Source organism: Pipra filicauda, unplaced genomic scaffold, assembly GCF_003945595.2.
Source record: "Pipra filicauda isolate LSUMZ 115617 unplaced genomic scaffold, ASM394559v2 scaffold33_size4404698_pilon, whole genome shotgun sequence".
Classification (NCBI taxonomy): Eukaryota; Metazoa; Chordata; class Aves; order Passeriformes; family Pipridae; genus Pipra; species Pipra filicauda.
The window spans coordinates 1,243,191-1,268,877 of NW_024104465.1; the positions used below are offsets into that span (position 1 = coordinate 1,243,191).

Below are 25,687 nucleotides of genomic sequence, written 5' to 3' on the forward strand. Positions count from 1 at the left end.
AGACCAACCAACTGGAGATTATGTTGGATTAAAAAAAATAATCAGATACTCTTCCATTATTAGCTCTTTCCTGAACTTGATACACACCTCTTACCATAATACTAAATGTCTCCCCTGGGCCAAAAAAAGCACTTTCTGTATTGTATTGCCAAGAGCTCCAGTATCCTCTTACATAAATACAAGCACTTTCTGACATCAGTAGGAAAAACTGTTGTTTTTACCCCTGAGAGAATCAAGATCCTAAACCTGTCCTCAAGCACTTCCTTGCTGTATTAAGCTGTTTTCCAAAACTGTGGCCCGTGACAATAAATTGCAGTTGGAACAGGACAGAACTGTGATTTAATCCCTCATCTGTATTATCCGCTGTCACAGCAGCTCACTTCCCTACAGGAGCACTGGGCTTTTCCTGGCACATGTCACTCCAACAAATGCTGCTCTTTGCTTACACGAAACAGAAAAACTATGGAAGCAAAGGACACCTACAAGAAGTTCCTCTCTAAAGAAACTCTTGTTCATCTGGTCACTCTGTTCCACCAAACTCACCCTATTGCCAAGGTTTCCCAGAGTGATTCTTTGATCCTGTATCGAAACTGCCCCACGCCGAGGTGAGGAGAGGCAAAATGGCTCTAGTTAGCATATGAATGACATGCCAAGCATGCAGATCCCAGCCAGGAAACGTTCTGTGACAGCACGGATTTGGAACAATAAGCTTCCGTTCATCTGATAAACATCTACCTGTCTCCCTCCAAGCCCTCTGCTCTACCTCATCTAATTAAATGAAAGCTGATCTCCACTGGTATTCCCAGTAGGAGACACTAAGGCCTTAATCAGCTCAAGCTATTAGCAACATAATGTCTCTAAGAAAATTACAGGAACAAAAGGTCCGTGCTGAAGAAACAATAGTTCTGTCTTTCCCTGTGGAGAAACTTAAGGGACACTTGACTTGAACCAGATTCATTTTTTCCCCCCATTCCTTTATACATCTCAAGCAAAACAAAGCTATCCAGAAGTGTAACTCACTCTAATTCAATCCAAACCCATCCACAGCTCTGTGAGAATCTCAACATGTATCTCTGCAGCAGGAAGAGCTTCCCTGCCTGCACAACAGGGTGAGGATTACCCATTTCATCTCTGTCTTCTGCTCAGAAGCAGGAGACCTGCCTTACACACAGAGCTGGCAGGTGGGAGATGGTCCTTATTGCCACAGGAACACCAGATTGGTACAGCAGAATCAGAACTTCAGAGCAGCACCCTCAGCAGGGAGGGCACCTGCAGCAGTTTCTTGTTCTGTATTACTCTTTCACAGCCCATTCAATCACACTTGGTCTCTTGTTGCCTATGCAAAGGCTTATTCTGTCCTAAGAACAAGGCAACACCCCTCTGCCACATTCCTAAGTGTGCTTCCAGTGATGCAAAAAACCAGAATAATGGAAATTGATAGGTCAGCAAAAAAGACACTCCACTTTTCAATAAAAAGGAACAATGCAGCTCTTATTTTTCTTGAATCCTCCATTGTTTGGAATATTTCCTACAATGTCTGAACAGTTTCTCTTTTTCCTCATAACTGTCAAGCTTCCTTTCCCTCCCACAGAAGTATTCAACAGAACTTAAGCACATCAGGAAGGACTGGGACATCTTGTTAGCATCTCCTACTGGGATCTGCTGCATTTGGGGCTCTGCCTATCAGTTTAGAACTCTTTGTGTGATTCCCCACTGTAAAAACCACATCCTTTAGAGCTGGTTCATCAAAAGCAGTACTCACAGCTTCACCAAATAATAAGAAACCAGCATATCAGTAATGAAAAAAAGCAAATTTAATAAGAGAAATAACCAATTTCATACCTGAAAGTATGAACAATACCAAAAGAATATTTGTTTTTGAGTATCAAAATTGAATTGATATTGCCTTGTTACATGAATACTCCACGGACACTTACCAGTTCTTTTTTAATCAGAACCCGTTTGAAACAAGCTTCATCAGGAAAAGAATATACAGAGGAGAGACTTACAGACAGATTTCTCAGGAGCTACCACAGCCTAAGCTGTTGGCATCTGGACTGTCTGGGTCATATCTGATTTGGGTCTCTAGTGAAAATGAATTCAGAGATTCCAGCCCAGTCCCCCACAGGCATGTGGCCAAATCACTCACACAGGCAGTGTGCTCAGGAATGCAAAGAAATGGGATGCTAAAGGTCACACTGAAGCATCTCCTTACAATCCTAGAATTTTTAACTCCTTGCCTTCAGAAATGGCACTGAAGCAGGCACTCACCTGGCTGTTAGGAAGAACATCATATATATTTTGAACACTTTAAACTTGTGGGAAAAAAACCCACATATACAACTCTTAACATAGAGTTGTAAATTATATTTAATATTTCAGAGGTGATACAGCAGTTGTAGGAAGTCATGAAGTATTTCTTACTTCAATGCTGCAATGGGTATTTGACCTGGGAATCTGACACACACACACACTGCAATTCCACAATAATTTCTAAACTCCTTGGAATCCAGAAGGAAAAGGTAAAAATCCCTCAGGATCAGCAGGAGGCACTACAGACCCAGGTGTTACCTATGAAAAGAGGTCTTGCTGTATATTCATAGTGGAAACAGGTAGATTTTTATTAACCAGGTATTAATTCCATCTCCTTGTAAAGTATATATGGTGTCAGCCATACTAAAAGATGGAGGAGTCACTGGCAGTTCCTAATGTTCCTCACCTCAGCCAAAATGAGTTCTTTAAGTGACAGAAACTTTAGTTCCATGAGGCATTGGCAGTAGAGGACGAACTCAAGATTCCCTTGTTGGAATGGAAGCCAAGGAGCTTTGCATCAAACGTGGCAGAAATAAAACTGCCCCAAGTTTCTTACCTCCCATTCACTTGCAAGCTTCACAGGCACCTCTATGCCCCTCTTCTCCAGCTGTTCCAACTTGTAATCCTCATATTTTCTGTATCCTGCATATCCTCCACCTGTAGCTACCAGGACATGGAAGGGGCGCAGGCGGAAGACTTGTCCCACCGGAGCAGTGTGAAGCTTCTTCCTGTCTGTAACACAAACACGGACTTCAGGAAAGAGAACAGCTACACAGTAGAGAGAAAGCAGTTCTGTGCAGCGAGGGGTGTGAGCTCAGGTGATGAAAATGTGATCAGAAAATACCTCTGTGACACAGAAGGCATGTACAGATGCTTCTGAGTTACTGCAGCTCACCAAGTTACCGAAACTCAGCTGACCAATACTAACTGGTCATCTGTGGTTTTAACCTCACCCCCCCACCCCACATGCTTACAGCATTCTTCTCCCCAAAATATATAAAATGCACTCCCTGGAAGCCCCATGGAGAAATATATAAAATGAGTGTCCCTGGAGAAATATATAAAACAAGTGTCTGACAGCACTATCACACTTTCCAACAGTGAGAATGTTGGTATTATGCAGAATAATCAGTTGCTGGGGAACAATCTGTACTAATGTGAAGTACTTGGTGCTTCTGAGTCATTAAAGCTGTCATTCCAGTCAGGGGATCCCCAGAATTCCAGCTAACTGGAAGAGGGAAGGAAATTATGACCTGCTTTAGTAAGGTGTCACTTTTCCTGGTAAGCAGGAAAACAGTCACATTCCTGCTGTAATACAGATCACTACATGAAAAAAATATAAAGAAGACATGTAGTATTATGTCTATTTTTTACAGAGTAACTCCCAAGCTCCTCCTGCATCACACCAGTCTTGCAGTCATTGAGCCACAGCCCAAGCACAGGGCCGGCACAGCCAGGGGAATATTTCCCTTCCACAATCTTCAGAGAATACCAATCTGTTCAGGGCTAAATCAGTATTAGAATGTGCTGTTCCAATCTGTATTACAGTCAGTCCAACTTCTCAGCAAGTCATTACTCAGTACAAGTCATTACCTGACAGAAAAGGCCCAGAGGAACTAATTCCTGACTGGTGTCATTTCCACAACAATCATTAACAGGGTGAGCCAGAATCAAACCCTAAATCTTGCTCCGTGGAAGTCAGGCTTAGGGTTTGACTATGAGAGGATGCATTAGCAACAAAAAGAATTCACTAAACACCACCTCTATTTCTAGGCACGAACAGGGACAAAGCACAATTGTTTTGCAGACTGGGAAGCTTTAGTTCCAAGTAGTAGCCTTGATTAGAAGCATTCAGCCATGATGCTGCAAAAAGATGCCCAACAGAAGTAATTGTTCACATTTTGTTTTACCAATGTAATAGTTTTGGATAATTTGTTTCCTACATTTGTGATTTAAAACATTGCTTAAATTATGTCCCCTAAAATACATCATAATACAAAACCAGCTTTGTTCTTACTTAGAAAAAGAATACCTAAAAACGAAACTCAGTAAACAAACAAGGCAACAACAACTACAATTAGAGTTAAGATTCTAAAAATTATTCTTTCCTAAGGAACAATGCCCAATAAAGGAGAGGGATCATTTAGAACAGCTAACTGTTTATAAATACAGACTTATTTGAGTTTACAGACTCTACAACCTTTCAACTTTGCATCACTATTTCAACAGAAATGTCTGTACACAGTCCAACGACACTCTTGAGCCCTAAAGCCTTTAACTCCCTTCCACCACATCCTTGGTTCTAAGTTAGCAAAGCTGCTCAGCTATTTCAGCAGAGCTTAGCAAATTCCCAAACCAAACCCCCTCAGCAGGAACAGCTCTTGCTGGTTTGAATCCAGGGAAGTTTCTGCTCCAAGAGCCTCTTGACTGCACCGATGTGAACGTTTCTCTGCCTGTGCTGGAGACCAAACCATTTGTGTTCCACAAGTCACAGCAAACACAATTTTATCTCTTTAAAGGAAGAGTTAACTTTTCCTCATCTCTAGCATTAATGAAACAGCACTTCTGTGACCAGTCTCCAACACGCGATCGTTGCAAAGGCATCCAACACGCCATTGTTTTTGCCCCAACAAAATAAAATTCCACACCTTTCAGACACTAATGAAATTCACACAAGTTGACAAATTCTGAGACAAAACTACTAGTTACTGATTCTGAAAACAAATCCCCGTTCAGGCAGCTGGCACTGCTCATCTGTCTCACTGCTCACTGGCAGCTGAACACCAGGCTCTCTAATGATCTGCAGCTCCCTGGGAAGCAGCACGAAAGTGTGTGGAAAACTCATGTCTCGGTGCATAAACCACTAGAAACAAGCCCAGGACAAGAGGAAAAAGGTGCAAGACTGTTAATGTGCTAATAACATTTTTAGATACTACCCTAAATCTGAATCCATTACAGATAAAGTTAATCCGTTTCAGAATTCTCTTTAAACACTGAGTATAGTCAGCAATGAGAGCGAAAAGAAAAGAACCATTTCTTGCTCTGGAACAGGTGAAAAAGACACATTCCCTCAGAAACATTAAAAAAAGCAGGATGAAAAAGCAAAGTGCAGAAGGCAGATGTGCTCTGGTTTCTGCAGTCAGAGGCAGGGATGGAAATGCTGCTTCATTACTCTGACCTAATTAAGAATTCCTTCTAGGAAAGGACACAAACACTTGGAGGAGGCTGTTACAAGGGGTAGAGAGAAAACTAAAGAGTTATCTTTTCTTTCTAATGACATCATGTGCAAGTCATCTAGATTTACATCCAAATCAGAATCTGAAAACTCAATGAATTAGAAAATAACTGGCTAAAAAGTTGATTTGTTCAAAACTCAAAGCTAACTTAGGCTAAAATGACCTTTTCTTCCACGTGATCAACAACTTTGTGTGATGTGTCTCAGCTTCCTAGTTTTTTTTCTGCAATGACTATCTTGGATTTCTAGACAACCAAGAGCTGCTATTTCTATTCATTTGTGTAAGCATCTTTTTCAATAATGAAATATCCATATATGACACATCAGACAAAGGATTTGGACATGTAAGTTAACCCCAAAAAATGGATATAGAAAATGGGATCAATAGCTCAGCTGGCAAGGAAACAAAAATTGAAGGCTCTATGCAGTTGTGATACTAATATATGACAATGCAAATGCTGTAAGTTCACAAATATTTCTTAAGAACAAATAATATCTGATATTCCAGCATTACCCAGGCAGAGGAACTCCGAATGCAAGTACCATTTTAACCAAGTCTTAAGCATTTCATGTAAACCTACTCTGATTTCCTGATTTATTAAAATTACAAGTACAGATTGAAATATAAAAGGATATTTATACCTTTTCTTTCTTACAGGCCTGTTAAACTGATGAAGTCAGAATTTCTCATTTTTTTCAAGGTGAACAGCTGATAGGAGCTGCACTACAAAGCAGGTAAAGCAACTGAATATTCTAAATATGAGTATGTTGCTTTCTATTATGCATTATATAGAAGAGTTTGATGTTGCCCTTCTCAGTGTCACCCCATGTCTATCATTATTCCCCTGGCTTTTGTACTTATGAAATAAGTAAATACACTTCTTTTACTATCTGGAAAACATAACACCAGAGGAGTAAAACATAATTTGCAAGCTTGTATCTGTGGAAATGCCATGAATTGTTCTCTGATGCTGCACTCTTACTTCTGCTTTTATTTCAAGAAATTCATATTCCCCAATATGAGACCATAATTTGCTTAACCTGGATTAATCCTGAATTTAAAAGCACTGGTAGACACAAGCCATCACTTACCACTGAAAAATGTCCTGGAAGGCGGCTGCTTCCAGAGGACCCCAGCTCTGACACACAGGTTCTTCTGGAGCAGGAGGTTACAGCTCCACACCAAACTGCAAACACAACAAACAAGAAGAGTTGCTTAAGTAGAGATGTTTAATAATGCAGATGTCAGCAGTTCAGTGCAGTGACAATCTTACAGTAAGAAGCTTCTGACATAACACGTACTTGCATCCCAAGGTAATGTTTATAAAGGGCAGAGCTGAACTCAGCCATGCTGATCAAAACAAACTGCTTGCAAATGGAATGGTAAATTTTATAATGATTGTTTAGCACTTGGGATTATTCCATCTCCACCAGGGTGCTACTCAGGTGTGTCATTTAGGAACCTCCTACAACAGCAACTATCTAAAGAGACATCATTTGGTTCATGTACCTTTTTCCTCACCATTCTGGTGGGGGGGAAGGAATACTTGGAAAAGCTACAGGTTTTATGAAGAAGTAATGGCATTTGTTAGACCAACTGGTCTAGCTAGAAAAGTAAAAAGGCTGCCAGGTACAGCAGCTCTTCTTTAGAATTTGTCTTACCACTCTGTTTGCTGGTGAACTGCAGTGAGAGTGGTTCTGCCCCTCTGAAAACACAGAAAATACACTTGGAACTGCCCACCATAGGGAAAAGGTTAAACCAGGACTTTCATATGTTTAATATTATATATTTCATTTCATGTTTCTAATACATCTGCAAAGGAGTCATCCAGTTGTACGAGAACTGTTCAAAGCCCGTAAATAAGCACGTTTAAACAAGTACTTGACTGTGGCCTGGCAAGAGCCCATCCTGCTGTCAGGCAGGATCACAGGGAGGAGAGGGGCAGTGTTCCCACACCAACAGGCTCAAGCCCTCAGGAGGAACCAGGCCTGGCAGGTCTTTGGGCAACCCACTCATTCCTGAGATGCAATGGCACAGCTGGGATGTCTTCATTTGGCCCTCTGGCCTTTCATCTGCTCCTGATCAGATATACACCGAGGACAGAGTTGCTTCATTAGCTTACAAGCTATTGCATCATTTGGGGCCATTCAATCCCAGGAAGTGATTATAAAGAATTTAAACAATTAACTTCAGGTATCTACTGAGTTACATATAGACATGATCCCTTTATTTTGACGAAGATTCTACAAATAGCAGTTTTCTTGTCTAGAAATCACGTAATGATACTACAGACACCTGCCAACAGTGTTTTACCATTAGCCAAGGACAAAGAGCTACAGTTTTCACTTATCCCCGGGGCAGTGGGGTAGAATAGCTACCTTCATGGTAACCCAAATATGACAGGACAGACTCTCCCCAAAACCCAGATTCCTGTTAGCAGGTGCTAAACATGCCACACTGCTGCATCATCTCCCAGGATAATACTTCCTTGGCAAGGCAGAAAGAGAGTCCCCACAGCTGCAGAACCTGTATGTTTTACAGAGCAACACACTGTTATTTGTCATGAACAATGAGGTCAGCTGACACTGCTGGATCACACACTAGACCTACACCAATCTGTGCTATTACAAGGCCTGTTTTACAACATATTAAAACACTGGGGTAAAAGGAGCACTTGCTCATCAGCAAGGTGGAAGCCTGAAGGCAGTCAAAACCTGAAGTAATCCAGTTAGCATTAGACTTAAATTTACCAGAAAAGTTTTCAAACCCTAAAAAGTAATGGAGGAAAAAATATTAAAACCTAGCTACAGCCTAAGGCATTAGTATTCAAGGCATTTATAAGCCTTCAGACATGACAGCCTATAAAGAGTGCACAGCCAGAACAGATGAGCTGTCCTGGCTTCAGAGGAGCCACAGGAGCTGTTCCTGCTGCCGGGGCAGGGCAGGGCAGGGCATTCCGGGACATGCCACTTCCTCAGCCAGATCAGCACTGAGCAAGGACACTCCCTGCAGACCCTAAGCTCTTACCCAAATTGTTTCTGGCGCCCAACATGGGAAAATCAATTTACTCTGAAATCTGTCTACAAACAGGTAAAGATGACAAGACTAAACAGTCTCACCTTCCCTGCTCCTGACAGCCTGACCTTGGTGGGTACAAGAGGGGGGGGAGTGTTGACCTCCTGCCTCTGCCACCCGACTGGAGGCTGTTGGAGCGGGAACTACCAGGGAATTCCGTGGTAATTCAGCCCCTCGGTGACTTCAGTCTCTGGACAGGAGACAACTCTCGGCTGTCGGCACCGAGCCGGAGGTGACAGCGCTCTGTGCACGAGGTGTTTGCTCCAGGTTCTGAGACAGAAGGTGGAGTAAAGTGACTGTGTGTCCTAAGAACACAGAACTCCGGCCTAGAAACGTTATTCTTTAATCAGTTTAGTTGTTATAAAAAGCACAACCTGTAAGAGGATATCTCCTGCAAAGGACTGTCGGTGCCCGGCCAGGTCCTTCTCAGAGCCATCCTGCCCCGGGCTTGCATAACCCGGGGGGCTGCAGCTGCCCCCCGTCAACCCATTCCTACTAAACACTTACACACTGACACCTACAGACTGTGAAACCGAGTTAAAACTATCAAAGGCCACGCGCTTCTCTTTCTTAAAATACGTAAAACCCTTATCTTCCCTTCCAGCTTGGGGCATGAGTACAAGGCTCCTCGCACATGCCAAGGACGGGGCCGAGGCAGCAGAGACAGCGGCGTTCACCGCGGTAGGGAAACGTCAGCGGGAGAGGAGGGAGAGGAGGGAGAGGAGGGAGAGGAGGGAGAGGAGGGAGAGGAGGGAGAGGAGGGAGAGGAGGGGGCGGCTGCGGCCCCTGGCCCGGGAGAGGCCGGATCAGCGCCCCAGCTGCTCCTCACGCCCCCCGCCCGCGGGGTGCCGGCTGTCAGACAGGGCTGCCGGCCCCAGACAGTGACAATGACAGTGACAATGACAGCCCCGGCCCCACCTGCCGTGCCCGTACCTGCTCCGCGCCGCCATCTTCCCGCACCGCCTCTGCCGCGGCCCGCGCGGGAGGGCGGGAACTGCGCGAGGGGCGGGGCCGGGGCGGGGGCGGGGCCGGCGCTGTGAGGGGAGGGGGCGATCCCGGGGACGGGCTGTGTGTGTGAGGAATTCCTTGGAATTCCCCGAGGGAATACGGCGCGTAGAGATGGGGTCATTCCTCAGGGGAAACGCGGAATGGGGGCACGGGTGCGACGCTGTTCGCCAAAACGGGGTTTGGTATGGGGTGAGGGCTGTTCTCGGGGGCGGGGGAAGAGGCCGTCGCTGAGGCGATGTGGGGAACAGGGCCGGCCCTGAGGGAACGTGGTGTGGGGACATTTCCCGGGGGATTAGTGTGGTGGTCCCTGAGGGTTTGTGGAGTGTGGATCAGGTTGAAGAGGGAGCCGCTGCTGGGGAGCTGTGGATGGGGTAGGAAGGGTTCAGCTGCTGCTCAGCGCTGCTGTGGAGGGGCAGGTGAGTTCTTGTCCACAGGTGTGGGAGCACCAGGGATGTCAGGGCAGGAATTTTAGGGAGAGGACACTCGGCATGGGACAGACACAGTGCTGTTCCTCCAAGTGAGATGTCTGGCAGGGTAATGCAGTAACACCTGTTCCTACTCTGGTGTCCCTTGCCTGGATCCTAGCAGCACAGAGTGAATTTTAGAGAGATTATTTGCTTTTCCACCCTCTTAGATGCATACCTAGATAGATGCATAGATGCTACATTACTGGGAAGTAGCTAATTACCTTTCTTTGACAGTGGCAGGGGGGTAGTTTCACAGGGTGAATCAGCAGGAAAAGAATTCCAGAGTCCTTCCACTGTGTTTCAGAGCTTTAGGACATGATCCTCAGGCAGTCATGATTAATTTAAATTTGTGATTGATGTTTATTTGTCTTCCTAATCAGGCCTGAATGAGGTCTACAACACTTTGATGTCATTCTACATTTTTCACATCAGCACAGGCAGCAGTAGTATCTGTATAAATATCTTAGACATGTACAGGAAAGCCTTTCATTGTTAAATATGTAACATTTAAGCAGAAATCCAGATACAGCCCTCATGTAACAGTCATACTATTAACTGACTGAATTGTTGGGATGTACCTATCCTGTACATAATTGTAGGATTGTCAGGAAGTAAAACTTCAAAGAGAGTGGGGTTTGACAGTGTTGGGTGCTTTGGTACAAGCCTTGCAAGAGCCATAAGCTTTGTTGTCTAACAGCTGGTGGGCCTGACAGGCAAGTTTCCCCAGAATTGACTCAGAAGTGATTCAGAGGTTAAATGTAACACACTTGTTTATAGTGTATAATAATGGTCATAGACTGAACTGATTAATGACCTATCCTAATCTAATCTTTCTCCTTGGAATTAAAAGTAAATATGTGGACATTTAACTATTTTAAAATTGCTTTTATCATGTGTTTTGTTCTTACACTTGTAGGGGATTTTTGACATCTGGTAAGACTATAAAGCCTGCACTCACTGAGGGATAAAACACACTCCCCTCAGGTACTGAGCTGTGTTAGGCTGTGCAGGTGAGCCAAGTCAAAGGGGGGCTGTTCTCCTGCTCTCTTTTTCATACCACAGCTGTTCTTTTAGAAAATGAGAGAGTGGAGGTCTTAGAGCTTCAGAACTTTTGTTCAGGGAGTGCAGGAAGGAGTGAGAAAAGCCTGAAGTTGGATGGGGCTTGGAGCAACCTGGTCTAGTGGAAGGTGTCCCTGCCCAGGGAAGGGGGTGGAATGAGATGAGCTTTAAAGTCCCTTCCAACCCAAATCATCCTGTGATTCTGTGTAACTTCTGTGATCAGATCAGTAACACCCCAAAAAATGTTGCAGATCCGGAGAGGCAACCTGTGAAACTCAGAGATCAGCAATCTGAATGTGAAAGAAGCAAGTGGTGAATGGTGGCTGAGTATCATGAGGGAAGGGGACATAAGGCAGCAAAAGAAATCTGGGAAAAGTATCTGCAAAAATGGGTGAAGCAGACAAGGTACTAAGGAAATCTGAAGAAGGAAAAGAAAGTTAGGAGAAAGGCTTTCTTCTTCCAGGACTCTTGGAATAGTTAATTCTCTCCTGAACAGGAAGGAGCCATATTAGCAATAATTTATGCATCATCAGATCAGTGTACCTGTCTATAATAGAATAGAATATATACTGTATATTATATAAAAATATATATTTTATATATAGGATATATGTATATGTATGTGTGTGTATTTTCCCTCTGCCATAGAATTAATGATGTAAAGTAATTAAGAGGTAATAATACTCCAGGCTAAGTGTTAGAAAACAGGGAAATAAGGCAGTGTGGATGACATTGCTGTGCTGGAATGGAATGAAGAGAATCAAGACAGTCGACAGTGTCACAGCTCTGTTCTGATTTTGTGGGAAGGTATAGGATTACTTTTTGGTAAAAGTTACTCAGTAGATAAACCATTATCAAGGTGAAAAAAATAAGGGAAGAAGGACCCTTCAGTGTTCTGTAGAGAGATATGGTCAGTAGTTTGGACAATTCACTTAGCTTTAGGTATCTCTGTTGTAAGACAGGTTCAAGTCCTACCCATCTCCCAGAAGCATTTTGAAAAAGCAGAAGCACAATTTGTTTCTTAAGCAGAGGATTACATCTCTTCCTGTGTCTGATCAAAACAAAGCAGAAAATGCACAGATTTTTTCCATCTGCAGATAGGACTAGGACACTGTCCCTTTCTCCCTTGCATACAAGGTTATACCATCCCCTGACAGTTTGTTTGTTTTCTTAAATCTTGGTTTATCCTTGTTGATGCCTAAAACCCCTTTGTTATCTTCCAGAAGCTTTGGTCAGCACTGTGGAATTCCTGGTATGAGGAGGCAGAGAGTCAGGGTAGAGAGAAGATCCTTGCTGAGCTGCTGTAACCATGAAGACAGTGATTTTAATCGTCCTAATCATCTTCTCTTCGCTCTCTTCAGGTAAGGCTGATGCAGAGAGGGAGAGAGAAAGGTGACCTCTGGGAGGGTAACCTCCAAACTAATATATGCTTTGGTTTTGTTTTCTTCTGTGCAAAGAAGTTGCAGCCTGAGCTGTGCCTGTGGTTTCCATTTGCCTGTATTTTTGCTGTTTGATCATTGGCAGATGGTGACCCTGTTAGTTTTGAAGCTGCTTGATACGCTCAGTGTATCCTTAGTGATTCAGGGGAGGTTTGTTTCCTTTGAAGAGTTGGGATCTGGGCACTCATTAACGCTGTCAAAATGAGTCAGTGAACTTCAAGCTGCTCCCCTCTAAATCCACGAGGGATTGTCCTTGGAATTGTACTCAATTAACATCAAAACAAGTGGAGTACTAGTGTCTGATGCTATGCTGGAAGAAATAAAAACTTTCATCTTTTAATTATAAACATTACTTATTCCAGGCAATATTTTTGTGTAATATTAGTAGATCACCAGAGAGTGAAATGCTGAAACATCTGGAAATGACAATGTAGAGATGTTGTGGTGTTTGCTGGGCATTCAGTCCTGGTTTTCATTACATGGCTTAAGATTCTCTCGAGCTGCAGTAACTGCAAGGTCTTAAACTGAGGGTTTTTTTTGTGAAATCCTGCAAGTCTTGACTTCTTTTTTGATGGTACAGGGAAGAAATTCCGCTGGTGCACCCTGTCTGACCTGGAGCAGAGGAAGTGTGCCGAGCTGGCCAAGGCGCTCACGGCCGTGCTGCCCCTCGCCACTGCCACTTCCTTTGCCAGGATTTCTTGCATCAGAGCCCACAATACCTATGACTGCATTGATAAAATCAGGGTGAGTTCACAGAGATTTTTTTAAAGCTGATTTGGAGTCCAGATCCTCTTTTAAAAGAGTAACTGGCAAACAGAATCTATGGGAGAATAAAATGATACAGAAAAGATAGAACTGCATATATGCAAAGTGCATGGTTGCTTGAGAGGCAAGAGTTAAATCCCATGAGCATTCTCCTAGACATACTTTTTCATCCCTGCTAATGCCCTTGCAATCTCCAAGAAATATAGAAGACTGCTTGGAAATAAATGGATAAACCCAAACTATTAAAGTAGAACTTGCTCAGAGCATTTCCCTTGTTTGTGTGTTCTGGTCCTACTCCGACTGTAATTAATATTTTATCTTCCCTTTCTTCCATACTATTTTTAGCCCCTAGTCAGTCTGTTCTGAAGTAAAGAGCAAAGTCTTTTTCATATAAAAAATTTCATTTTGAATAAAATTACACATCAGACCTTTTTTAAGTGTAAGCTCTTGTAATTGAGCAGTTCTGAAATGGAATTTTCATAATGCTAAATGCTTTGACAAAAACCATTAATGGAAAAGGAAGATAAGCATTTGCTTTAGAATAATTTCATTAACATTTACATTCAGTCCTGGTTGCCTTCAAAAAGTGGAGTCCAAATCTGACCTGGGAAACACAACAAAGAAAACTTTCTTGTTGGTTCAGGGTATAATTTATTTCATGTTTTCATTCAGTCTTGCAGCTATTTTAAATAAAATTCAGTTCAACTTTCTGGGTTATGGAAAGATTATACCCAGGAGAACTCTGAGAAGGATTTGGGGTCTAGGGGAGCAGTAGGGGAAAATAGGAGTTACCTTTTTCTTCACATCAGAATTGTGGTTTTGGAATGGAAGACCCAGAGAAGAAGGGAAAAAGAATGTTAGTGGAAAAGAACTGGTATTTTTTGAAGGTAACTCAGCATTCATTGCTAATATTTCACCATGTTTTGTAGCAGGGGTTCAATTAAAAACAAAGCAAATGCTTGTAAAAATCACTGATTACTGCTTCTCAAGCAAAAAAATGTGGTCTTGAAGCTTCTGTTTGTTTTCTTGTAAACACAGTTGTTTTGAGAGTTTTGCTATTGTTTTTAAGGCAAATAAAGCAGATGCTGCTTCCTTGGATGCTGGAGATGTTTACTCTGCTGTAAAACTTTATGGTTTGGCAGTGGTGGCAAAGGAGATCTATGATCAAGGTAGGCTGGTAAAGCAAAAGAATAAGCTGTACTTCTGATTTGGCTAAGAAATTACTCTAGAATTTCTTGAAAAAAAAAATCTATGTTTTTTATTAACTTTATAGGAGTATGGAGGTGGTAAACAACATTTTCTAAAATACTTAGTAATGATGAATAAAATCCCAGTGGTGCTTTGTGCCCAGCAGCCTTTCTGCCTGTGGCACTGACACTGTGACAGACTGACTGTACCTACCCCTGCCCACAGCACTGCTGGGCTGGAGTCTGGATCTTGTAGGGAATAAGAAGGATTTTACTCCACCTGTGTCAATTCTTACACCATGCTCTTTATCAGCCTAACTGAACGTTTACTATCAGTTCTTTAAGAGATTATCTTCTCTCATGAATTAATTCTCCTTCTCACCCTAAAAGGCGAGAATATAAGGGGGAGAATCTTATCATGGTAAGATTCCTCTTCTCTCCTGTCAGTCCTGAACAGTCTGCAATGAATGATTTGTAAGGCAAGAATAAATAAGTCTGAGCCCAAATCAAGCACACAGTACAAAATACTAGGGGACATGAATCTGAGAAGGAAGCCAAATTAGCAGATGGATGTAGGAAGAGATTAATAAGGAGAAGGTATGAGAACAGAGACGAACCTTGTTTTGGCTGACACACCATGAAATGGTGAATATGTTCTGAGGATAAGATGTAGGAGTTCTTTCATTACAGTACCTAAAGAGTGTGATGCAAATGTTCAAAATTCTTGAGAAGCAGTTGCATTGTATGATGGAGCTGGATGGGCTTGTGAGCTTTTTCCATCAGATTTTTACATTCTTGCTTGCACATCACTTGCATCACTTGTTTGACAAGGTGTCATGTACCCAGTGTGTAGTTAAGTTTCTGGCATCAGCACCTACATTTAATCTACCTAGTGTAGATTTTCCCTTGGCCATGTTCACAGAAGTTATTCAACTCCTGTACACAGATGGAAGCTGCAGAATTGGGATGTATTTTTTCTTTCTGTTACATATTTTGTGCTACTGCAGGAAATTGTGTGTTTGCTGTGGCCGTTGCCAGACGAGGAACTCTGGATATCCAGAGGCTGCGAGGTGTGCGCAGCTGCCACAATGGAGCCAGGTGGACATCGGGCTGGAATGTTCCATTTGGCTTCCTCCTTGCAAGAAATGACCTTTCCTGGGATGAGGCACAACCTCTGAGCCAAGGTGGGTGATAGGAGCCACAGGGCTCTGCCCTCAGCAGGAGTAAGTGAAGTGCCAGCAGATGTGGGATGAACTGGGCTGTGTGGAAGTTAAAGGGATTTGTGGATACTAGATCCTCTTGGAGTGTTTCTGCTACTGGCTCTTAGCTCTCTTCAGAACTTTTTCAGTGATCTCAAAGCAGCAGAGTTGTTACCAAAACAGGAAATCTTCGTGTTCTATATGCGGGGAGCAAATCTTTGTAATGTCTAACCAGCACAAAGATGGTTTTAAACAAGCAAAATTTGATCACTCTGTTTACAGCAAATGTTTCAGATTTGGAGTCTAGAGAAAGTTAAAGCTGCATTTGAAGAACTTGTTTATTTCTAAAACCACCATGGTCTTAGTTATGTCCATGGTATGTGTGGCCCCTTTTCCTTCTTTTTTTTTTTTCCCATTTGACTCCTTTCTTTCTTTTTATTTTGCTTTGTTTTTCCCCCTACACCTGCAGCAATCAGTGAGTATTTCAATGCAAGCTGCATCCCTGGGGTTGGTGTTGCTGCTCCTCGACTGTGTGCTCTCTGCCAAGGACAAAAATCCTATGTCAGAGACAAGAACCACTTCTGTGAGACAAGCAGCAATGAACCCTTCTATGACTCTGAAGGAGCCTTCAGGTGAGCTCTGGGACACTGGCACTAAATTCACCTTTGGGACAAAAAGAACTTGTAAGGGAGGAAAGCCAGGTGACATGTTAACAGGATGGCATTTGTCTTCCTGCAGGTGCTTGAAGGAGGGAGTGGCAGATGTTGCCTTTTTAGATCATCTAAGAATTCTGAGTGCCACAGGTAATCCTAAAAACTCAGACTGCTTTTAATCTATGGATGTGCTCTTTCCTGCAGAGCAATTTGGGGATTATGCCAATATTTATGTTGTTTCCAGTGAAAATTCAATCCATGTGAGCAGCTCAATAGTATTTCTTGGCTGTCCACACAAGGAAACAGAAGAGGAAAGGGTAAGTGAGCAATAATTGCTCACAGGAGATTCTTAAAATGGAAGCATAAAGATGTTTTTATACAGTTGATTTCTTTAGACTGAAGTCTCTGACACAGCTGTCAGAATTTGCTTTGCCTGAGTTATAACATGCCTTTTTAAATTCAGTGTATTGAGCTGCTGGGATGTGAAGTTCCTGTATACCTGCTTTGTACTTTTAAACTCAGTCGATCTCTTTACTGATGGTTTTGAAGGTGGTTAGCAGTAGTGTTAGCAGGTAAGTATTTTTAAACAAACATAGTTACAGGGGTACAGCTTAAAGGGTATTTTGAGGCACCTCTGGCTGAGGTCCCTCTCTTTGTAAAGAGAAGAACTAATCAAAGACCACTTTCCCAGGTGCTCTTGGTACCCTGTGCTGCCTGCATCACCTTTGAGCAACCTCCCCTGAAATATGCCTTACATTCCCTCTCTGTGCCTGCTGCCCAGTCATGGCTCACTTGGCAGGTTCCTGAGTGTCTGCTTGTTTCAGAGTCAGAAGAACAGGAATATGAACTCCTGTGTCCTGATGGGAGCACAGCTGAGCTGAGCGAGTACAGCACCTGTAACCTGGGCAAGGGGCCTGGCCGGGGCATCGTCACCCGCAACAACTTCCACAAGATCACCAACAAATTCCTCAGCATGATCCAAGTGAGTGCATGTTATAAGCTGTAGATCTCCAGACACAGGTTTTTCTTCCATATTAGCGTGGTGATTACCTTCCAGTTTGCCTTTTTTCTTGAGAAATTTGTAGTTAGTGTGAATAAAGCCCTAAAAATTGTTTGTTCTGGGGAAGGATCCTGCACTGGCTTCTGCAAGGTTTTACTTTTCTCTGAAGTGTTCTTCTGTAGGAGACTGGCAATAGATAAGTAAAGAAGGGGAAGATGCCATAACACCCAAACTGCAAAATGGCTGATGATGTTCATCCTGCCCTGGAACTTAAGTGAATTTCTGTGTAGCTGAGGGAGATGTGCAGGTTCTGTCAGGGCTCACCTTTCTTCCTCTTTTTTCTTCTTAACTTCTGAATGGTATCTGATATCTTGGCATCCTGGAATCTATTTGAAGCTGAACCTGAAATGCAGAATTTATGAAGCCACTCAGCCCTTAAATTAGTTCAGTAGACAGTGAATAATTCACCCCAGTGGGCTGGGCTGGGCTGTCACGCAGACCCTGTAGAGAGCAGTTATACACAATCTTTCCTTTATTGAGAAACTTCATGTGCCTTTGTCAGTGCACTTATTAACACACCTTAGCTGTGCAGCAGAGGTCCTGCTACACTTCTCAGTGCCATCAGGCTGAATGGAGCTGCTTTGCATGGGCTACTTTCCAATCATAAAGTACAAGATATCTTTGCACCCCTTTGCTGCACAAGTGTTTCTCGCTCAGTTTTGCTTCCTTGATTGCCTTGCCAGGGTAGGGGACACTGAGCACAGCCCAATAAATTGGAATAACTAAAATTGGAAAAAACTCTTAAAAACTCTTAAAAAAAGTGAACCATGTAATGCTTTTAAGACTGCAACCATCTGCTCACTGCAGTACCTGTGGGGTTTGTTCTGAGTGCTATGTTACAAAGCACTGATGTGAAGGGAGGGAAGGATGAGGCTGCCTGTTACTGGAAGAATGGGCAGATTTGTTGCAATTAAAAGTGTTGTTCTTGTCCCAGCGCCTCTTTGGGCAAAAAGGGAAGGAAAGAGCCAGATTTGAACTCTTCACTTCAGCTCCCTTTGGAGGAAAGAACCTGCTGTTCCGAGATGCCACTCAGCACCTGCAGCTTCTCGAGGAGCAGCTGGAGATTGCCTATGTCCTTGGTCTGGATTATGTAGCTCTCCTTAAGGGACTGGGCCACGAAGGTGAGAAGCCTTCCAGGGGACTGTAGCTAAGGAAAGGGAAGAAAAAGTTCTCCTTCCATGTAATTCCTCCCTGCCAGGCACAAGTGCATAGACCCAAACATCCCCTTAGCAAATAACAGATTGGTGCATTGGTGACGTGATCTCACTGTGCTCCTTCCCTCCCTCCCAGGGAGCTCTTTGGAGAACAGTGTCGTGCGCTGGTGCTGCATCAGCGATGCTGAGCTTCACAAATGTGAGGAGTGGGCACTGAGCATCAAATCCGACCCCTTAGTCTGTGTCCAAGCAACTTCCATGACCAAATGCATTGAAATGATCAAGGTAGGAGACTCCCTCTGCTCGGAGTGTGTGATAAGAGTGCACAGGGTGTGTATGTCCTGGTCTGACCTGAACTGGAGGAGAACCAGCTTGTACATCAGAGGAACAAGTGGGAATGAGAGGGAGTTTGTGCAGGGGAATTTCTAACCCGTGGAGAAGCACAACTGCTTGGATACACAACTGATGCCAATCCTGGTTTTGTTCTTTTCTGGAATGCTGCTGGCAGAGCAGTGAGGCGGACGCGGTGACCCTGGACGCCACACACGTCTACATTGCAGGGAGGTGTGGGCTGGTGCCTGTAGCTGCAGAGTGTTATGGTGAGTTCTCAAGTGACCTTTTCAAGGAGAGAGGGAGTCAAAAAGGTGCCATTAAGAATACAGTTAAATTTCCACAGTTTGTGATGTTTTGTGATGGAAGCAGGAATTAATATATGTGTCCAAATACTCTCCCCAGCTGCTCCACTAACTGTCTCTAGCATTTGGTCCATTTATTACATCCCTTCTGTAAAAGGGACAGACGTGCTGGCGTGGCTGAAGAGGATCACAAGGGTTTTGTTGGTGTGCTGCCATGTAAAAGGAATGACAGTAGTGGCAAGATCCTTAATAATTGTCTCTCCTCTCCAGGGGGAGATTGTGCCCAAGCTGCTGAGATCATGGAGAAAACAGGAAAACTAATTCATGTTAAGCACAAAGGTAACAGAAAAACTTTGAGAGGGCAAAATGCTTAGCTTTTCCTGAGACTGCTCTAGGGTTTATGTAAGAATGTATTTGCATGTTTGTTTGGAAAAAAATTTTCTGGTTAGGACAAGAGCTTTGTGGCTAAGCAAAGAATGCAGGTCCTGTACTGCAACTGAAGATACTGTGACAGGATGAGGGAGGGAAGAGGGGGCTGTACCTGTCTGGAATACGTAATTGACTTGGTATAACCAGTTTTTGTCATCGTTTTGCAGCACTGCCACCTGTTTATGCTGTTGCCTTAGCTAAGAAAAGTGCCAAACAGATTAACATCCATAACCTCAAAGGAAGGAGGTCCTGCCACAGTCACCTGTACAGTCCTGCAGGATGGTTACTGCTGTCCAGACACACAGTGGGAGCTCTGGGGAATGATACCCAGAACTGTGACATTGGCTCTGGTAAGGGCTACTCTGGATTATCTGTTGACTAGACCACGAAAATCTGAAGCCCTAAATCTGGGAGTAAAATGAGATGGGGCCATGAGGATTCAGCCAGCAAGTGATTGCAGTCTCAGAGGGTGTCGAAGCAGCGTTTCCCCATATCTGACTATTTGGCCCTCTTCTTGCTAGCTGTTGGGATGGAAATCCATTCCTGTCTTTTCCCATGTGTGAAGAGGTTTTGGAATGCCTTGCCTTAACCTCACCTCGGTTTTCTTTCCTCAGCTTATCAGAATTACTTCTGGAAGGGCTGCATGCCGGGAGCAGATGGCAACATGTGCAAGGTGTGCATTGGGGACAGTGAGGTGGAAGGGGCCCGAGTCTCCAGCAGATGTGCTGCAGGTCACAATGAACATTACTATGGCAACATGGGAGCACTCAGGTGAGCTTGTGGTCGGAGTCAGAAATGCAGAGCAATAGCCAGAATTGGATTATTATTTTGCTGATGATTTCCTTGGAAAGTTTTTTTCCTCCTTTTTGTTGAGCAACTGGCTGTATAAACTTTTGCCAGAGTGTCTTTTGTTTTGGTTGCAGTTGCTATGGGATGTTCAGCTGACTGTTGATTTAAAATAGTCATGAAACCATTTTTAGAGCAAGGCAATGCTTCCAAACATGTAGGGCTTAGAGCATTGGTACCGACTCATTAAGGGGAAGGATTGAAAGATAGTTCAGAGGTCAGAGAGCAGAGGTGATGTGGGAGGAAACAGGGTAGGATACAGGAGGTAATTAGACTGGAGATACCAAAAAAATAGTTGAAGACAGAAGCAGAGAAGAATCTTAAAGGTGAAAGCACTCTTAGAAAAAAAATATATAATGCATTTAGTTGAATTACATTCTCTTTCCTGCCTAGGCATGGGCAAAGGTGCACATTGTGCCACAGCTTTGGCTTGGGAGCTGCTGGAAGGGATGAAGGGATTGTTTTAGCAAATATGTGAACACATATGTGATCCATACTGATATCACCAACTTGTTCCATGTGACAACCAAGTTTTTACAGATGGGAGGGATGCTTCCAGCTACTCCTGTTTTAGCTTTAGATGACTGTGCAAATGTCAGTCATCGTGCAGTGGCTGTCTCTGATCGCTTCTTGGTTTTGTCCTGCACTAGGTGCCTAGTTGGCAATCCCAGTGGAAGAAGCTTTGGAGATGTAGCTTTCCTGGAACACTCTAACCTGCTCCAGAACATAGAAGGTGAGATGCAGATATTCTCTTTCCCTTTGAGAATGTTCATTAGCATCAGTCACTTCCCACAAAGTGACCATCACTTGTGAGGATCAGCCTTTACAGGTTTAATCTGGGTCCACAGAGTGGTGTTTGTGACCAGAAAAATGCAAGAACCTTCCTGCATGTGGGTGTTCCAGTAAAGCTCAACACTCAGATATTGTTAGAGAGGAAAGAGGAAGAATTCCTGAGTGCAAAGATCAGTGTGTGTTGGGGGATAGTCATCCTTGGAGACTGCACTAATTTTTGGAAAGCTCAAAGCTTTAAAAAGCAGAGGATTTTCCCACCAGCCCTTCTCCCACAGGCAGCCAAAGTGCAGGTACCCATTGTTTTTAAATCAGAGTTTCCAGCATGAAAATGGCAGGTAAGGGCAGTGCTGTGGGTGTTTGTGCTGGGAGATGTTCTTTGGCTTCACTGTGACATGGCAACTTCTTGTATTGTTTCACAGGCAGTTATGGGATAAACAGGTCTAACAGCTTAATAGACAAAACCATTGCAAATTATTTTGCCTTTCACAGTTTCTAAAATAGCAATGTTACTACACTGTGAAATATTTAATTTCCTCTGGGAAACACTGATCTTTGCAACAGTCTAGCAATTGGATTTTGTTGATCAAAATGATTTTGGTTGCAGGAGCTTAAATCCCCTCAGTCTCTTAAATGATGTTTACTGCTCTAACAGCCCAAACATACTTTTCATAGAGTCGAGGGGAAAGGGAATCCTCATTTTGTTCAGCCTGATGAAGCACACTGAAATTCTATTTTAGGCAATTTCAGTAACAGAAGAGACTTCTCGAAGAGAAGAATCTCTCTAAGATCAAGTGGGGGTGTAAGGGCCTGGAAACCCCCAGGAATTCATGCAGCAATGAGCAGTTTGTTTGGGGAAGCAAAGGACATGCAGGCCAAAGTGCTTTTTTTCCAGAAAGGGATCTGGTCACAGATGAAGGGGAGACATGATAGGCCTTGATATTACTGTGGTTTTAGTTGATAGGCACAGCTTAAGTTCACTGACCTGTTTCCTCAGTGCAACCACTACCCTGGTCCTTGTGCATTCCCAATAAATGACCACACAGACGCTGCATCTGTTTGGAACACACTGACTAAGCTTCTTCCTCTCCATTTTTAACATTTTCCATGAGATTCACCCTGTCTTCTGCTTTACTTTTGAAAAAGGATTTGCTTTCACTTTGTTTTCTTTTTAGATCTGGACAGCTCTGGTTGGGTAAAAGGTTACACCGCCCTTGACTTTGAGCTGCTGTGCCCGGACGGGACCCGCGCCGCAGTCACGGAGTGGCCAGGGTGTCACCTGGGCCCCATCCCCCCCAGCACTGTCATGACTCGCCCAGTCACTGTCACTAAGATCTATGACTTCCTGATGCAATCCCAGGTGAGGCAGGGAACAGGGAAAAGCTTGGCTTGTTGTCACCTGTTATGTACAACTCCTGAAAACCCTGTCGAGATCCAAAGCTTTCTATACTACGCACATTAAAGTGCCTTCAGATCCAGTACGAAGGAATTAAAAATGTGCATAGGGTGTTAAGAAAATAATTATTTGGGTTCTCTAAAGGGGTATTTTGGCACCAGTTCCCATTCAGCAGTGGCCACACTTTTGCTGAAAAATAAGGCACTGCAAAACTGCATCTTGTACCAATAAGGACAGTGCTAGATAAATGTGGACTCTTCTTTCTGCTATACCTAAAATTGAGAGTCACCAGCTTAACCTTCTACTTCTGATCCAAGCTGTGAAACTTCTTCTCTGTTTAGGAATCTCTGGGAAGCAAATTGGATTCTGAATTCCAGCTCTTTCAGTCGTGGAAGTTCGGTGGAAGTGATCTGCTTTTCAAAGATGCTACTCAGTACCTTGTTCCTGCAAGTCACCTGAGCTATCAGGAAATCCTTGGAGATTCTTTCATCCAGCTGGCAGAATCGGTGTTTAATTGCACACCTGCAGGTAAAGTCAAGTCCTTAATTCTGAGTTAGAGAGAAATGCAGCAGGCAGCCCTCTGTGCACAGCTATTGCCCTTTTGTTTAGGCTGCGTGGGAAAGTATGTTCTACATAATCCTGTTAGGAATAATTTCCCAAGGAGTCCTGTGTTTGGAGCTCCTTTAGAACTTCTTAAAGCTCCTATCTCAAAGCACTGAAAGTGGAGCTTTGCAGAAAAAGAATAACCAACACATTTGTAGAGCAAATATGAGGTTATTGAAATAGGACTGTTTTACTCTCACTCTGAATTTTTTCCCCTTCAATTCCAGGGATCAGTTCAGGAAAAAGGACATATAATGTTCATTTGTATATGCCAAACTTGGGGAAAAAGATAAGAAATTTTATATTTAATTCTTGAATTAACCTCAAAATAAGTTAAATAATTTCCTTTTTAAAAAGATCACACTATAGGGGTTAAGATCAAAACCTTTATAAAACTCATCCCTTAAGGTGGCTTTTTCATGATTTTCCACTGAAAACTGTCTGAAGTGTGAAGTGTGCATTTAGCTGTCAGCAAAACTGGCACTGCCTATGGATCTGAAAATCTGTATTGAAGTAAATGAAGGTTACACATGAAATTAGACTTCTGGGAGTCTAAGTTGTTAAAGAACTGAAATTCAAAAGGGAAATTTTACCTCTGTTTTAATGAATAGTACTTGAAGAATTTACTACTTTTAAAGCTGATAGCATCTTTAGGTATTTTCTTTCTGGTTTGCAGGCATCCTGGACTTCTGCAAACAGGATATCTGTGCATCCTCATCCAACTGACAGTGATACAGAGGCTGTTCAAGGCACATCACCACATCACCATCATTATTGAAAACCAGGAAATGTGCAAGTCCAACCCATCCAAAGCGATCAGCAAGGAAACAGGCATCTCTAGAAATGTATGCTGAATACCTTCTTGTCTTTTTTTTTAAAGCAGGTTTGAAGTTTATGATAATGTAAAACTCCCCCTTTCCTGTTTGGGAACAGCACAGCCAGAGCACAGAAGTAGGATCAGCAATTTTCTACAACTACTCTGGAGAAATCAGCATTTTTGTGGAAATAGCAGGGCCAATACCATGGACTAAAATACAGCCTGGCATCAGTAGCACAGGTTAGTTGGTAGCAGTTTGCCTTGCTTGTCTTATAAGGAGTTTCCATGCAAACCCCACCCCCAGTCAACTGATATTTTGGTAACTGCAGCATTGTCCTCCTGTATCTGTGATTTTGGTTGCAGCCAGATAGTCCTTGCAGAATGCACACATATATGCCATAGGCTGTATATGTAGTTACTATCAGAGCAGTGGTCTTTTCTGCTTTTAACTGGGAAAATGTATTTGCTTTTTTAACCAAGGATTTTTACTACTAAATGAAACCAATTTTTTTCTCACAAATAAATGTATTAAGGCATTTAAGAGCCAGCAGAACTGGATGTTTGCAGCCCTAAGGTGAAAAAAAAAAAGCAGTGGATATTCATTCTTCTCAAAACCTCCAACCATTATTTTTTAGTACTTTGACACTTTGAATATAAGATTCTATGAATGGTCAAAATATTACTTATCAATGAAACAGCATGGGTTTTACAAACAGAAAGTGGCTGTTAGTGGATGAAGATTGAGAGTGGATGGCTCTTCATGGGCAGGCTCATTTCAGTTTGTAAGTGTTACCACCCTCTGCTCTCAGACAAGGTTAAGTTTTTAATTAACAAAATAATTTAAAATCCTTCACTCAAAACTTTCCAGACCTTGCTACGTATGTTGCAGTTGTATAAACCTCAGCTATTAATAAATGAGATGCAACTAGTGCAGACAATAAAGCCAGTGTATCTGCCATATAAAGGAAAGACATAAAAACCCCCTCCTCCAAAACCAGCAAAGCCAGGCAGCCGTACTCAGTTGTAAAAAATGCTGCTAAAAATACCTGGCTTTAAACAGTTTCTTCCAACAAGTTTTAAACAGTTTGTCTTTCCTGTTGTGTGACTTACAGTCACACCTCTTCTGTCCCTTTTCACTTCCTGAGAAGGAAAAACTTTGCACTCTGACTATGAAGTGTTTAGGATTCAGTGCATCTGAGCTGAGACTGCTCTCCATCGTGTTTGTGCCATTGTTTGACACTGACTAACCCAACGAGAGCACCCAAATCCAAACTCCTCCACCTTTCCCAGAAAGGTAAAGGTAATGGCTAAATGGTGAGTAAAGCAAGTCCCAGTCTGGTAACAGAGCCAAATCCTCGGATACGGTGTTGCAGCCAAAGAGCTGTAGGCCTGAAGGAGCAGGGGAATACGAGGATGCTTCCTTAGCCTCTGAGGTGCTCCCTGCCTTTCCTTCCTGGAGCTTCCATGCCCTCTGCGGGGCCCATGGAGCACTGCACTTCGGAGAAGGCAGTTCTGAGAGCAGTGAAGAAATGCCCCCGGAGCTTAGCTTTGCCAAGC

General features: G+C 43.1%; 2 protein-coding genes across 6 annotated transcripts in view; one reads left to right on the forward strand and one right to left on the reverse strand.

Moving 5' to 3' along the window:
• The window catches only part of PISD (phosphatidylserine decarboxylase), a 17,661-nt gene extending 14,706 nt beyond the window's left edge, over positions 1-2,955 (reverse strand). The window contains exon 1 of the mRNA XM_027714284.2: positions 2,870-2,955. The gene's annotated coding sequence lies outside the window, so the exon portion shown is untranslated. The remainder of the gene's footprint in view (positions 1-2,869) is intronic.
• Positions 2,904-25,040, forward strand: LOC113984320 (melanotransferrin-like). 5 transcript variants are annotated; one of them, XM_027714272.2, is made up of 20 exons: positions 2,904-3,131; positions 6,207-6,283; positions 9,229-9,305; positions 12,382-12,519; positions 13,178-13,341; positions 14,432-14,531; positions 15,557-15,733; positions 16,218-16,380; positions 16,487-16,551; positions 17,226-17,383; positions 18,396-18,582; positions 18,752-18,900; positions 19,124-19,214; positions 19,521-19,589; positions 19,847-20,029; positions 20,294-20,450; positions 21,176-21,258; positions 22,490-22,674; positions 23,052-23,238; positions 23,990-25,040. In XM_027714272.2, exons 4-20 carry the CDS (start codon positions 12,468-12,470, stop codon positions 24,037-24,039), a joined length of 2,220 nt encoding a protein of 739 aa, XP_027570073.1. In that variant the 5' UTR covers positions 2,904-3,131; positions 6,207-6,283; positions 9,229-9,305; positions 12,382-12,467; the 3' UTR covers positions 24,040-25,040. The 5 variants fall into 5 exon arrangements, 3 of the variants coding, with proteins under 3 accessions (XP_027570073.1, XP_027570075.1, XP_039240105.1); XR_003539463.2 differs by lacking the exon at positions 2,904-3,131 and having other exon boundaries at positions 6,225-6,283; positions 23,990-24,158; positions 24,247-25,040; XR_005564599.1 differs by lacking the exon at positions 2,904-3,131 and having other exon boundaries at positions 6,225-6,283; positions 23,990-24,158; positions 24,252-25,040.
• Positions 25,041-25,687: the final 647 nt, after the last annotated feature.